Source organism: Durotheca rogersii (assembly GCF_024521655.1).
Source record: "Durotheca rogersii strain YMJ 92031201 chromosome Unknown GGS23scaffold_8, whole genome shotgun sequence".
Classification (NCBI taxonomy): Eukaryota; Fungi; Ascomycota; class Sordariomycetes; order Xylariales; family Xylariaceae; genus Durotheca; species Durotheca rogersii.
The window spans coordinates 925,822-940,601 of record NW_026251239.1 but is presented as its reverse complement, the minus strand read 5'-3'; the positions used below and the strand labels follow the sequence as shown (position 1 = coordinate 940,601).

General features: G+C 55.2%; 3 protein-coding genes and 1 non-coding gene across 4 annotated transcripts; all 4 read left to right on the top strand.

Annotated features, from left to right (window-relative positions):
• GGS23DRAFT_596305 (alpha/beta-hydrolase) lies at nt 1–1,736 on the top strand (the record flags this gene model as incomplete). The annotated part of the gene is made up of 2 exons (XM_051518458.1): nt 1–228; nt 357–1,736. 2 exons carry the CDS (start codon nt 1–3, stop codon nt 1,734–1,736), a joined length of 1,608 nt encoding a protein of 535 aa, XP_051372517.1.
• A 2,660-nt stretch (nt 1,737–4,396) lies between these two features.
• On the top strand, nt 4,397–5,946 carry GGS23DRAFT_565478 (serine/threonine-protein kinase). The gene has a single exon (XM_051516218.1). It carries the CDS (start codon nt 4,691–4,693, stop codon nt 5,483–5,485), a length of 795 nt encoding a protein of 264 aa, XP_051372516.1. The 5' UTR covers nt 4,397–4,690; the 3' UTR covers nt 5,486–5,946.
• A 1,987-nt stretch (nt 5,947–7,933) lies between these two features.
• GGS23DRAFT_604793 (glycoside hydrolase family 31 protein) lies at nt 7,934–14,705 on the top strand (the record flags this gene model as incomplete). The annotated part of the gene is made up of 6 exons (XM_051519658.1): nt 7,934–9,541; nt 9,605–10,618; nt 11,639–12,730; nt 12,918–13,303; nt 13,493–13,496; nt 14,118–14,705. 6 exons carry the CDS (start codon nt 7,934–7,936, stop codon nt 14,703–14,705), a joined length of 4,692 nt encoding a protein of 1,563 aa, XP_051372515.1.
• GGS23DRAFT_t47 lies at nt 11,036–11,106 on the top strand. The gene has a single exon. It is a non-coding gene; the product is annotated as a tRNA-Gly (tRNA).
• Nucleotides 14,706–14,780: the final 75 nt, after the last annotated feature.

Sequence of the window (14,780 nt, the reverse complement as noted above, 5' to 3'; positions counted from 1 at the left end):
ATGACTGCGATCAAGGCGGCATTCCTAGTGCTCTGCCAGCTCTTCTGTCTCGCCTTCGCCGTCGACCCCACCGTCGACTTGATTTATAGCAGATACATCGGCGTACCGACATCGAGAAACGTAACCCAATGGCTCGGCCTTCGCTATGCCGCCCCGCCCGTCGCCAACCTGCGATTCATGCCGCCGCAAGATCCGCCATTTAATCGTACTACGACAAGAGCAGACAAGGTGTGTGCTTATATGTGTGATCCCAACTCGGGCCGACTAGTCGGCCGCGCCAGTCGGCCCAGTCGTACACGCTCTACGGACAGGGAGAGAGTATGGCAGACACTTGATTTCCTAACCCTTGGTGATAGCGCGGGAAAATATGCCTGGCGACGGGTGCTTCTCCGTCTGACACGGCAACGTCGGAAGACTGCTTGTTCATCGATGTGTTTGCGCCGACCAACGCCACGGTGTTTTCGAAGTTGCCTGTCTACTTCTTTATCCACGGCGGGGGGTTCAACGCCAATAGCAACTCGCAGATGAACGGGACGGCGCTCATAGAAGCAAGCGGACACTCGATCATCGTAGTCACCTTCGGCTACCGAGTCGGGCCGTATGGCTTCATCACCAACGGCGATAAGATCACGCCGAATAATGGTCTGCGTGATCAGCGGAAGGCCCTTCAGTGGGTAAAGCGGCACATTTACAAGTTCGGCGGAGATCCCAACCACATAGTGATCGGCGGGGACTCGGCCGGCGCGGCGAGCGTCAGCCTCCAAATGGTGGCCTACGAGGGTAGAAACACCGGGCTTTTCCACGCCGCTGCCGCAGAGTCCGTATCGTTTGCCACCGTCCTGACAGTGCAGGAGAGTCAGTATCTGTACAACAATTTTACGGAGCGCCTAGGTTGCACAGGCACCGATTCACTTTCGTGTTTACGATCTAAGACCGCGGCAGAGCTACAAGCGAAGAACTCGGGCATGCCGTACCCGGGCATGGACGCACCGCCGTTGTACACATGGAACCCGGTCATCGATCACGACCTCATTACCGATTATACGTATAACTTGTTCGCGGAGGGCAAGTTCGTCAAGGTGCCCGTGATATACGGTGACGACACGAACGGCGGAACTACGTTTACGCCGCGAGACGCGTCAACGCTCGCGCAGGGCGAGGCCTTCCTACGGAGGCAGTTCCCGTACCTGACCTCGGAGCACCTCGACGAGATCAGTTCGATGTACCCGAACCCGAACAACAGCAGCTGCCCCGGTTCGGGCTGCTACTGGCGCCAGGTCAGCGACGTCTACGGCGACATGCGCTACATGTGCCCTACGCTGTACATCTCGTCGGCCATGACCCGACACGGCATGGGCCGCTCCTACAGCTACCGCTACAACGTCGAGGACCCTCAGCAGATGCAGCAGGGCCTTGGCGTGCCTCACACCATCGAGATACACGCCATCTGGGGGCCCGGGAACGCAGGCGGTGGCGCGCCGGCGAGCTACTATGCGAACGGCGTCAACGCGGCGATTGTCCCCGTTATACAGGCCTACTGGACGAGTTTCATACGCTCCTTTGACCCAAACAAGTATAAGCATCCGGACTCAGCTGTTTGGGGCACGTGGAGCGACGAGAAGCAAAACCGGCTGCTGTTTGACACCGGCGGCAAGACGAGCATGGAGACGGTAGATGACGACACGCAATACCGCTGTAACTACCTGACAGGGATAGGTGTTGATATCAGGCAGTAGGCGACACGGTAGAGCGGCTGATGACCGTGGTTTACGCAGAACCTATTATCAAAACAGGTTTTTGGATAGCATCGCCTACGGAGTTCCCGTTTCCCCTTTCTAGCTAGGAGGGTCAGGCCCGTCAACTTGGAGTACTCGGGTTTATGATACCTCATGCCGCTACCGCCTGCTATTGATTACTGCTTAGCCCTTATGATTCACTACCACCTACAATGCATATTTCTAATGAATCAAGCTGCAACCGAGCCTGGATGGCCCGATAGGAAGTAAAGTACACGTCTACCTAAATGTAACTAAGTCAGGGGCTACAGTCCCTAGTTTCTTACAGTCGCTTGACGGCAGCGAGAGCTGTTGAATTTATTCCGACGTAGCAATTTGGAGAGCTGACCGCCTACCCCACCGAAGACATCCCGGGACTAATATGTAAGGAGAAGCCCAGATCGTGGGGAACATCCTCTAAGCGTCAGATGACGGTTGTCGCAGGGTTTCCCCACGCCTCATAACCCAGTTTGCTTACAAGAAGTTTCTAAGACAGTATGGAGTATATAAGTAGTTAGTCACTCCCCTCCTTTCCAGAGAGTTGGGTCAAAAGTGCAAGAGAGAGCGAGGCCGCCTGACTTAGATAGCTTACTTGCACTTCGGCGCCGAGATTGTGGAGGGTTTCGTCAATATCTCACAAGGTGTCCGCTCATGATAGTATCCGCGTGCTCCATGAAGGGGAGGTTATCAGTATGTCCATTGATGCTACATTTTTCAGGGTTCATATTCCTTGGCCTGATAAAGCCGGATTGCCACGAACGGCAATATTATTCAGATTACCATCCAGGCTACCTTCCAGATCCGTCATAGTCGCTCTCGATTCTCACCACAATTTTGCTGCCGAAAGCAGCTCATTAAGCCGTCTCGGATCTCCTCCGTCCTATGGCCGACGCTGGTCTTCGTTAGCTTTGGATCACGCTAAGCTTATGGATTCAACTGCTGATTCGGTAGATGACTCTAGGTGGTGTGGTGGTAGAGGCTCTAATTATATAAATACCACACAATACTGTGAGCTCGCCTACACTATTACCTGACGGCAGTTCCATAACCCTCATTTTTACCCCCACACTACACACATACTCTGCGTGGTTCCTGCTGACCTACCGTGGCAGCAGAGGACAACCCTCTTCGGAACAAACACAACACAGTACTGTCTATCCAGTCGCCCGCCGACATGATTTTGGCGGATATATATTTCTCCAAGGCCAAGGCCAAAACCAAGACTACTGGAATACTCCTGACATGGCCATCAGGTCGTGCTGTGTTCGTACGCAGTAATGTCTATATTAAAGGAGTTCAGTTTACAGATTCGAACATATCCTAGGTTCGATATCGCCATTGGCATTATTCGCCGCTGTTCAAGGAGGATGATAAGCTATCATCCTCCTTCCCACCACCCCCATCTACACCTATACCTAGCGAGGATGGTCCCGGTTCAGTCTTCGCTTCTTCAATAGGAACGTGCTGATAGAAATTGGGGGAGCTAGTTTGAGCGGGCCGTATTTGATAGCCGAATTGTCCCCCCATTCATGCCTCTAGGGCGGCGAGTAACCAGATTCGTCGTGGTAAATTCGGGTTAAGTCGAGATTTTCGACAGCTATAGACTGACTATCTCCTCGAATTGTAATTGATTCGTGCTTCCTTCGATGCTGTGGAACTTGTTGGTATCCGTAACAACACCCCCTAATCTGTCAAGGTATATAACCCCAAGGCACTGAGCAGGTTATTGGGGGGGGGGATGACGACGTGTTAGGTTATGTGGGAACAGTGGCAAGAGAAGTATGAGGGTAAGAAAGTATTTATATTTAACGATGGACAGTGTCTGATGAACTGTGGATCCATTTTAATTAGTATGGCTCACGTTCTTATCTCACACTAAAACCATTAACTTGAGTAGGTATTAGGTAGTTAACTTGACTGTAACGCAATTTTTCCGAGACCATTCTATAGTCATATGTGTGTACGAACTACCGGTATCTTCTATATTGACACATCTTCATATTACCTATATAGTGGGAGGTGGTAGGCAATAATTGGCACTCCGGTTGAGCCTCACAGTACCTAAAAGGGGGCTAAGAAAACTAGGAGATGGGTCAGGCCTAGAGCTGCTAGCAAAGACATGAGCTATGTCTAATGGTGATTCGCATGTTGTAGGTATAGGCAAAAATTACTAAAAGTAATAACGCCAGCTGGCCGGGTCTACTGGGTGTTTAGACAGCTCGCCGCCACAGAAGTGAGGCTCATTACCGAGTATCGTAGCCTGAAGGATCAGGACCTCATTGACAACCGATCATCTACCATCGCATCGCTCGGCCTCCATACTGAATATTTCATATCCTCGCAAGCGAGCACATACGATCCCTGACAGCTTGACTAATAGGACGGATAGGTACCGACAGCTGGATCGACGACACTGGTAGTGGGTCGTAACTAGGGAGCTTGGGTAGCTGGTCCCGCCGCGTATTCTAGAGCTTCCTAATTTTCCACCAACTGATTTTGAGCTATATTACCCCTCAAGTACATGTAGGTTGGAAGGAAATCCGCCGCTGATTTTGGCTAGCGCTACCCGCCGCTTTAGGCGGCGTTCTTCCGTGCCAAGAACCAGCCCTCGACAGGTTATTGTATGTACCAGCGCTTCCAACAAACCGAGTCTGGCAAATTCAAATCACCCTCTTATTCAAACCAAGCAGATTCAAATGAGGGTTAGCTATCCGGAAGCCGGGTGGTGACGCATCCGCTTTCCGGAATGAACACCAGCTTTAGCATGTCAGCTTGCTTCTGTGCCTTCAACGCCCCCTAACCCATTCTCTCCTCGCACCCACCATTTCCCCCAGCCTCACCTCGTAGAGCAGGACTCCTCGTTCAGTCTCTTTTTATCCCCTTGCTCCTTCGTCACCACTATTCCCTCCGACCCGATGGAGGGCTCCGACACTGACAAGAAACCTCCACTTGTGACATCTCTCCGAGACCTGACAATTATCGAAGCCTGGGACGAAGAGACAGACAAACCCAAATACGTCACTTTCTACCTCGTCACATCCAACGAGGAGGTTTACTTTGGCCAGTTGTCCAAAAACAGGACGGACATAACTCTCGCCGAGTACAGCTCGGCGCTAGAGTACATCCGCGACGAGGAGATCTACCCAGAGGTTTCGAAAGATGTCACGTTGACGATTGCGCCCGACAACTTAGATGACGCCTCAGCGTTTATCAAGAGGCCCGGGCTAAACTGCTACGAGACCATGAAAGGATCCCAATACATCCCCAAGGCAGTTCTGGAAGAGACCCTTATTATGGAGCAGATTTCCAAAACGCACCACCCCAACATAATTGGATACTTTGGTTGCCGCGTAAGACGTGGTCGTATCACGGCGATTGTCTTGGAGCGCCTTGACCAGACCCTAACACAATATGTTCACACGCCCGCTTTTGAGCAACTCGATAAGGCCAAGTTTCTCGAGGCTCTCAAGTCGGCCGTCGACTACCTGCACTCGCTGGGCTTGGCGCATAACGATATCAACCCAGACAATATCATGGTCAAGAATGGGATGCCAGTGTTGATTGATTTCGGGTCTTGCCAGCCTTTTGGAAAGAATCTGCAGTCGCTCGGCACGGATGGATGGTATGAGGAGCTGTTCTTCACATCGGAGAAGAAACATGACGAATATTCTCTTAGGAAACTACAAGAGTGGTTGCAAAAGCCAATGTGACAGTCGGGGCAAAACAACTCGACAGAGGTTAATATCGTGGGAAATGAATTGGATACTGAATTTGCCATTGTTTACTATTTCCCTTTGTTTTCGTCTCAATATGTTTACCAAAAGAGATTTCCATTCCCCAGAGGACAGATGCAGAGCTATTTATCAGGGGAAAATGGCGATTGGAACGGTGCATTTTCTTTGAATTGATTGACCAATCTCCAGAGCTAAATTCTGCGTATATGATGCCGTTTAAATAGCTGTACAGGAGCTTGAATTGAAGCTGTAGACGCACGGGTTTTGAAGCACCTTGAGTTGAGCATAAAGGAGGATGCTGAAGGATACTGTAGGATGCGATAGCTGTCAATAGTCAGTGGATGTCCGGCCGTGCGTAGGGCAGCCAAAAAAGAATGTAATTAACCATCTCGATATATAATGATGATAATGATGATAGCGATTCAAAAGCACGAGGCTCTAAATCGCCTTAAAATATACAAGTTGCTATATAGCGTGTGACGTGGGCCTAAAAGGGTTGTGAAAATGTAAGGATGCTATATCCCAGAATGGAAGAAAGTCTTGGCGTCAATAATGGCATGATGCAGGATGCTGTTGAAGTAGAAAAACAAGGGTCGAAAATGCCTTACTATTAAAGATGGCATCAAGAGACAAGAGTTGTCAGGGTGGACCCGTGTTAAGCTGAAGACCTCAGTAAATCAAAAGACCTCGGTGTTATGAAACAGTCATAACCGAGGTTCTCGTAGGTCAAGGTAGCGATAGCTTGGATATCAACGGATTGGAGACCTCTAGAAGCCGCAAATCTATCTAGCTCTACAACTATATACTGAAGAGGAACAGCGTGGGCAAGCTGTGAGGGAGCCCCGTATGGACAATAGACTGCCCGACTGCCAACAGCTGGCAAAATGCCGATTGAACTGGATCACAGCTGCAAACAGCTGTGGTCAGCTGATCAGCCAGCTGAAAAGGCAGCTGGGAAAAGAAACAACTAGAACAAGACTAGAAAGAAGGTAGAAGGCATATTGAAAAGAGTGGTATTCCTGGCTATGTGAACACTACAGGATGAAGGTTGAACGATGAAAATCTGGGTGCGAGACCCCATACAAATACTCATCGGAAAGGCTACGTGGCCTAGTCCCACCGCACCGCTACAATATATGGCTTTAAATCCTCTTCATTCGAAGGCTTAGAGAGCTCTGCAGAGGTCATCACAATTCCAATGCTCTTTCTCTTAAACCCGCATCTTGACAGAAGTCAATGGTTGCATCAAAGGTCACATGGGAATAGGGGAGGCCGGGGAGGGGGTACGCCACAAAAAATGAACAGCTGGGGAAAAGGGACGAGACGTCGAGGGGCCATGACGAGGTAGGTACTTATAGATGGGTATCTCTCAAAGCGGCGAGGTGCACGTGATGCGCTATACCAAAAACAGAAGGGCCGCTAAACCGGAGGCAGATTTCCCTCTAGCAACTTTACCGATGTAGTTCTGTTATTGCGACTCTGTACCTTACCATCTCCTCCCTTCACTCTTCCTCGACCTTGCTAGCGCTCACCTACTACCTACTTGGCATTTCCGAACCGATATCGCTAGCCGCATCATCCACTCCTTCAGGCACAGCGTCGGCCATCTTTGGCGCCCCCTGGCCACACTTCTACCCATCTTGGTGAGGCCTTGGACTCACCTAGGTCCGAAAAGGTGGCCACCGTATAATAGACTCTCGGTAACGAGAATCTGTGCCTCACCAAGAGACTCTCCGCATCACCGGCCCCGCGGAGACCTACGAAGCCCCCGCGGGCAGTACCGGGTAATCTCTCTCCGAGACGAGCGAGCTTCGATCGGAATGGCCGTCCTGATTGGCCTGTCTGCTCGAAAGCCTCAAAACAGTATCCGTCGTAGATGCTACGACGGTAAAGCGACCGGTTTCACTTAACCAGACACTGCTAGTTGCCACCGTTCACGTACATGGGTGCCCCGCATAGCGTCTTGCACCGCCTGGGGCACGATCGTCTGTCTGGGGAGTCATGTGGAGGGATTGTCTGGCTAACAGTGCTTCCTGGACTTCATCGAAGAGATTCCTACGAAGCCATCCCGCGGGGTGGCCTCCGTTCCCCGCTCCGATTGCGCCGCAAGCTCCGTGAGGGGGCCTCTGAAGCTTCTTGCCTTTGGTAAGCCGTGACACAGCATCGGTTAGGATATGGAGATATACTTGAGGATGCCTTATGGGCGGCGCTCTCTACAGCCCATACCTGCTCGAAGTTCGGACAACTATTAACAATAAAACCTCAAGGGCCACGGCTAGCTTGTACCTAGGGATCCCTCTTCTCCTGCCTCTTATACCATCCTCAAATTCGGGTTTTCGTAAAGCGCCAAATCGCGGGCGGCCCATTTGTAGTCGTCACACCCCCACCTTCTCGTATTAGAGGACAAGCACCCCTAGACACAATATGTTCCAACAGAAAGAACACGTGCCGAAGAATTATGTTCTGGATGGCACACATGAGGAGGCAAGCCCGGCAGCGGCACCATCGTTGAGCCTCGTCTCTACCTACGGGAGTGAGAACGAAAAGAGCCACTTCACATTCGAGGCCGTCCGTCCCAACATCTATCGCACCACATTCACGACATCTCAGCACCCGCTGCCGCCCTACCCCAGCACTAAGCGCCTAGAGCCTACCTTTGGAGACGTCAGTCCCAAGGTTAGCACCGACGCGGGGAAGAATTCCCAGGAAATCGATCTTGGGTCCTCTAGAGCGGTCGTTAATTGGACTAACGCGCCGGTCGTCTCCCTGTTCTTGGAGGGAAAGCAGAAGCCGATCCACCAGGACCTGGAATTCCGGTCGTACGCTGTCGACGGCAATGGAACTGCCCACTACACGGCCTATCGGATGCACAGCTTACACGTCGGTCTCGGCGAGAAAGCGGCTCCGATGAACCTCAGCGGCCGCGGATTCGCCATAACCGCCAGCGATACCTTCGGATACGAGGCTTACCGTACAGATCCTCTATACAAACATGTTCCTCTGCTCATCAACGCCACACCTGAAGGCTGTGTTGGCATATTTTCCACCTCTCATTCCCGGGCGTCTTGGGCGATTGGGTCCGAGATCGACGGTCTATGGGGCCGCTTCAAGGTGTACCGTCAATCCTACGGAGGCCTCGAAGAATACCTGATTGTTGGAAAGACGGTCGCTGAGGTCGTCCGGTCGTACGCAGAGCTCGTAGGCTTCCCGCTACTTGTGCCTCGTTACATGATGGGCTACGTTGGTGGCGGGATGAAATACAGCATGGAGGACTCCCCGCGCGCACGCGACGTCATATACGAATTCATCAGCAACTGCGAGAAGCACGGCATGCCTTGTTCGGCCTTCCAGATGAGCTCGGGGTATACCGTGGCCGAGACGGAACCTAAGACCCGGAACGTGTTCACCTGGAACCGACACCGCTTCCCGGATCCCCGGGCCTTTACCCGCGAGTGCCATAGGCGCGGAGTTCGTCTGCTGGCGAACATCAAGCCGTACGTGCTAGCAAACCACCCGGCGTACCCGGAACTATCGAAAACCGGCGCCTTCTTCAAAGACCCGGCCACGGGAACCACCGCAGTCGCGCGACTCTGGAGTGCGGGCGGAGGAGAGAGTGGAGAGGGGAGCCACCTCGATTTCAGCTCCAAGGCAGGATACAACTGGTGGTACAACGGCGTCAAGGCCCTCAAAGAAGTCGGGATCGATGCTATGTGGAACGATAACAACGAGTACAACACCCCCGACGACGACTGGCAGTTGGCTCTCGAGACCGTCACCGTACCGCCTGGGGAGACTCGGAACCACATCGGCCTCTGGGGGAGGGCCATGAATACCGAGCTCGTGGGGAAGAGTTCACACGACGCGACGCTCGAAGCCGAGCCTAACCTCCGTCCCTTCGTACTCACGCGTAGCGCGACAGCGGGAACTATGCGATACTGCGCCAGCTCGTGGAGCGGCGATAACGTGACGAGCTGGGAAGGGATGAAAGGAGCCAACTCGCTAGCGTTGAACGCGGGCTTTTCTCTGCTCCAGGTAAGTGCTCCTCCGGGCTTCGGTCTCAGGACGTCTTAACGCAAACCTCACACGTGTCACAAGTGCTATGGCCACGACATCGGCGGCTTCGAGGGTCCCCAGCCAACTCCCGAGCACCTCGTCCGCTGGATCCAGCTCGGCATCCACTCGCCGCGCTTCGCCATCAACTGCTACAAGACCAACCCTGACGACAACCTCGTCGGCGAGGTCATCGAGCCGTGGCAGTACCCGTCTGTGATCCCGATCATCCGGGACGCCATCCGGCGGCGATACGAGCTCGTGCCCTACACGTATTCGCTCATGCTCAAGTCGCACCGCGAGGCGGTACCCCCGCAGCGATGGACAGGCTGGGGCTTCGAGTCGGACCCGACCGTCTGGACGCCGGAGCTGTACCAGGGCGACACGCAGTACTGGTTCGGCGACGCGCTGCTCGTCGCAGGCGTCTACGAGCCCGGCGCCTCGAGCGCGCGCGTCTACCTGCCGGACGCGAGCGGCAGCGACCTCGGCTTCCTCAGCGTCTCGGCGCCGTACCAGTACCTAGCGGCGGGGCAGTGGCACGACGTCGCGTCGGCGTGGCACGACTCGATCCCGGTACTCGCGCGCGTCGGCGCCGCGGTCCCCGTCGGCAAGCCCGAGCCGACGACGTCTGTCGCCGGCGAGGACGCCGAGTTCCCGAACCTAGCCAAGGACGACTACCGGGGCGTCGAGATCTTCCCCCCGCCCCGCGCGCAGCTCCCGCACTGGCCCAAGGGCCACGGCGAGCTCGACCTGCTCGGCGCCGCCCCCCGGTGGTTCCGCAGCGCCTGGCTCGAGGACGATGGCGCGAGCGTCGAGAGCAAGGCCGACGCCGCCAAGATCACCGTCGCCTACGGCGTGTCGGCGTCCGAGATCCGCGTCAAGGTCGACGCGAAGAAGGAGGGCGCCTTCGAGCCGCTGTGGCTCAAGAACGGCATCGTCGTCGTGTTGCCCGTCGGCGAGGAGCGCGCCGTCAAGGACGAGGATGGCGGGGACGGCCACGTAAAGGACCTGGGCCGCGACGACAAGGCCCGGCGCATCTTTAGGGTCGACGTTGACGTGGTATGAGGCGCGGGGAACGGGCGAATCGAGACAGGATTATCGGTCGGAATCGGCGAGCAGATGTCTGGATACAAGCTGTGACGACGTTGGACGATTTGTACCTAGGTATATTTTATCTTCATCTTGACGTACCCGGCTACCTAGCTCGAATCAATCAAGGGAGGAGAAAAAAAAAAGAAACAGGCTCGATCTGGGTATTCATTTATACATTCAGTTGATCATTTCTCCGTCTGTGTATGACGCATACGATAGATTATGTAGACGGCGGGAATGAGACTCCCCAAGCGAGAATACTTTGTTACCTAGTTGTTAGGTCGGCAGGCCTCCTTTCCAGGTGGCTCACCCTGCTCCGCTTGCCGAGTTGGCAGGTCTATAGTGCCACTTAAATCACCCACCTTCAACTATAAAGTTTAAATGGCATCAGTGGTTTAGTGGTAAAATCCATCGTTGCCATCGATGGGCCCCGCGTTCGATTCGCGGCTGATGCATATCTTTTGCTCTTTTTTTCGACTACTTGTTGTCGTCGCCCGTTGTCGCATACCTCGTCATCCTCCCTCTCTCCGAACTACCCTCTTTGTGAACTATTAAATTTTTCCAAAATCTGTTCTCGCCAGCCTTCCCACGATGCCCAGAGAGATGCGGGGCATTAATGAACACCCTCCCTGTCTATGTACCCTGGCTTCTTCACAACCGTCATCGTGTTGGTATACCTAATTCGCTACCAGATCTGGTCCAGGCCAGGTAGACAACGAGGCAGTGTTACGGTTGCCGCCATTCGGACCCTTGCTGCATTTTACAGCCTTCAAACATGGCTTGGAAAGATGTGACAATCCTTCGAGTCACTCCAATCCGACCTTCATACTGTCTCCCACCGGCACCCCGTCTATCCGACGGGGATTGATTCATTTACCAAGTACCTAGCATATCATACCTACCTACGCCTCGACTATGTTCCCACTAGATTGAAGCCAATAAAGTCTCCATGTCTCCTGTGCCATCGCTATGGATGAATTCGCACAGCTGTCGCGCGAGAACTTTGAGGTCTTCCAGAGGTACGGCGATCCCGTCGGGTCCGATCCGCGACATCGCACCGTCACCATATACGCGTCACCGGACGCGCAGACGACGTACGTCGAGAGGGATCTCAAGCTTGACAGCCTGCCGTCCTTCTTCAGGCCCCGACCCAGCTCTGGCGCCCCGCGCGGGGTTGGGTCGGCGGCCTCCCTCAAACTGGTCGTGGTAGACAGCATGCAGGAGTCGTGGTCGAATTCGTACCGCTCGCTGTGGCTAACCAAGGATGTCTTCCTCGCTCTCGTGGACACCATGGGCATGGACCCGGCCGCGCTTTGGCTGCTGCGCAACGAGTACGACGGGTTCCACTACTTCACCCCCTCCTCATCCTCCCCTTCGCCCTCGTCATCGTCCTCATCAGTATCGAGCTCCTCGTCGACGCTCGACGCCGAAAAAGAGGGGCGCGATGTCAGCCCTCCTTTGATCGACACGTACTACATCGGGACGTCGAGCTTCGTGCTAATCTGGACGTACGACCGGCGGGGTGCGGACACGCGCGCGCTCTGGGTGCTGCGGCAGCAGCAGCAGCAGGGCATCCCGGGGGGCAGCGTGGCGGCGGCGTGGTTCGCGAACGTGCTGCGGCGGCACCGCGAGCACGTGCGGTCGCCGTTCCTGCTCGGGTACGTGGCGGCGCTCGCGACGTGCTGCACGTTCGACGGCGAGATCGCGTACCGCGCGCACGTCGTGCGCCTCGTCGAGCGCCAGACCGGCTACAGCACCCACTCGAGCGGCATCGAGGACCGCCTCGGCATCGACTCCCTCACCGTGTCCATCACCGAGATCGGCGGCGTCCTCAACCACATCGTCAACAACGAGCGCCACTTCCGCCTCGTCGACTCCGTCCTCGACTTCTTCCGCGACGCCCTCGACGCCCAAGAGCGCGGCGGCAACGACCACGACCCAGACCCCCATCGCCGCGCCGCCCGGCACGCGAGCACCCGGAAGCTCGTCGCCGCCATCCCCCTGCTCAAGAGGCGCATGCACGCCTCCCAGGAGTTCCTGAAGTACCTCAAGGAGCGCGTCGAGCGCCTATCAACGGTGGTAAGTCTCAGCCGCGAAACCTCCCCATCCCGCCCCTACTCTCCCTCCCCCCCCCCCCCCTAGACCGCACCCGCCCACCGGAGCTGCCGCACGGCAGGTCCTCGGGCGCCGAACCCCGAAGCGCTCGCGCGACCCGGCTAACCAGGGACTGCGAACCGGCGGGGGGTTCCGCGAGAGACATATGCAGCTGTTCGCGCTGCTGACGCACGAGGACTCGGCGACGCACGCGGAGCTGGCGGCGGCGAGCCGGCGGATCGCGGAGGCGTCGCAGCGCGACAGCTCGAGCATGAAGACGGTGGCGGTGATGACGATGGCGTTCCTGCCCGCGACCTTCGTGGCCGCGCTCTTCGCCCTGCCCTCGCTCGACTGGCGCGCGCCCCTCGAGGACGGCCCCGCCGCCGTCGTCCAGCCCTACTTCTGGGTCTACTGGGCCGTCACCCTCCCCGCCACCGGCCTCGTCTTCGCCCTCTGGTTCCTCCTCGACAGGACCGCCGCCGCCCCCGCCCGCGCGGACGCCGACGCGAACCCCGGCGCGAGCCCGGGCGGAAACGGGATTAGGGCCGAGGATATAACGTTTAGGAGAGGAAGCGTCAGAACGCAGGGATCTCTCGATCCGGCCAGTCTGCGCAGCAGCAGCAGCAGCAGCATCGGCCTCAGATGAACGCACGTTTTCCAGGGGGTACCGCCGCGTCTCTTCCCAGGCTGGCAAATATAGCAGGAGTAAATATCTGTATCTATAACTTATAGGAGTTTAAGTGATAGACGTGTACGTATACAAGAGTCCAGTTCAAAATACCACTGTCCATATGTACACTAGTCGTGTCAATAATGATATCTTGTTCTTGGTCGTTCGATCACGAATCTGTCCCGCAGTGCACACCACGACGAGCCTGAGGAGAGGGATGCTCCTAATCCATAGCGATGCAAAAGGCAATTGGTACACATACCTAATTATTAGACCCTCGGTGTACATAGTTGGGAATACCTAGGTATATCCCCGAGGTCTTCCGGTAAGTCGACTATTAGATATTACAGCATTCTCTGCGAACACGCGCGTGAAAAGGTGGGATTATTATCCCAGAGCCAAGTCAACTAATCGAAAACATTAAATGCCCAGAAGTCCTAGTGGTGAAATCCTGGCACCGTACCATATCGTTCGTTACTCCTCATAATCCGCCTCTTCGGAATCATCATCAGACATGTCTACCGCCGCTCCGTTATCACTATCTGCGTTGAGGGGTTCGTCCTCGCTCTCGTCGTCTTGGAACTTAGTATCGTCACCCCCATCGAAGTCGTCGCTAGCAGCCGATGCTTCAGCTCCAGAATTAGGGTCCGATTCCGGCAAGACTGGATTGTCCTGGCGATATTGTCTCAACTTCTCAAATAGAGACATTGGCTTCGTCTGAATGGGTTCCGCATCCTCGGGCGCATCGGAGTCCTCCTCGAGACTAGCACCATCCTCCGGTTCGGTCGCGGAGTCGTCAACGGTCGCCGCGCCTCCAATTTCGTCCTCCTCGCCCTCGTCTTCCGTATCGGACAGCACAACGCGGGCACGCTTAGCAGGCCGCGATGGCCTTTTCACCACTTCGTCGCTCACAGGCTCAGGGTCGTGTTCGTCCTCCGAAGACACGATGCGACGCTTGTTCCTGGCAACCTTTCGAGTAGCTTCTTGGTCGGACGAGTCGTGCTCGGAATCGTCTCCACCAGGGTTAGGAGATTCGGGTTCGAGGCTGGAGAAACTGCCCACACCCACCCCATCGCCCCAGTTGATTCCGGCACGTCCGCCTCGGGGTGGGGAGAATCCACCAAAGCTAAGGGTGTCGTCGTCGTCAGAACCCGACTGCACCTCCAAATCGTCCTCGTCCTCCCCTGCGTTATCGTCGTCATCAATAGTGGCATCGTCAATTCCCTCGCTCTCGTATTCATCTTCGTCGGTCTCGGATCCATCCTCGTTAGTCTCGGTCTCTGTATCTGAGGGTGAGAGAGTGCCGTCTTTGCCTTCTCTGGATAACCTAGACGCCTCCAATTTCCGGTAACGCCTGAGTTCGTG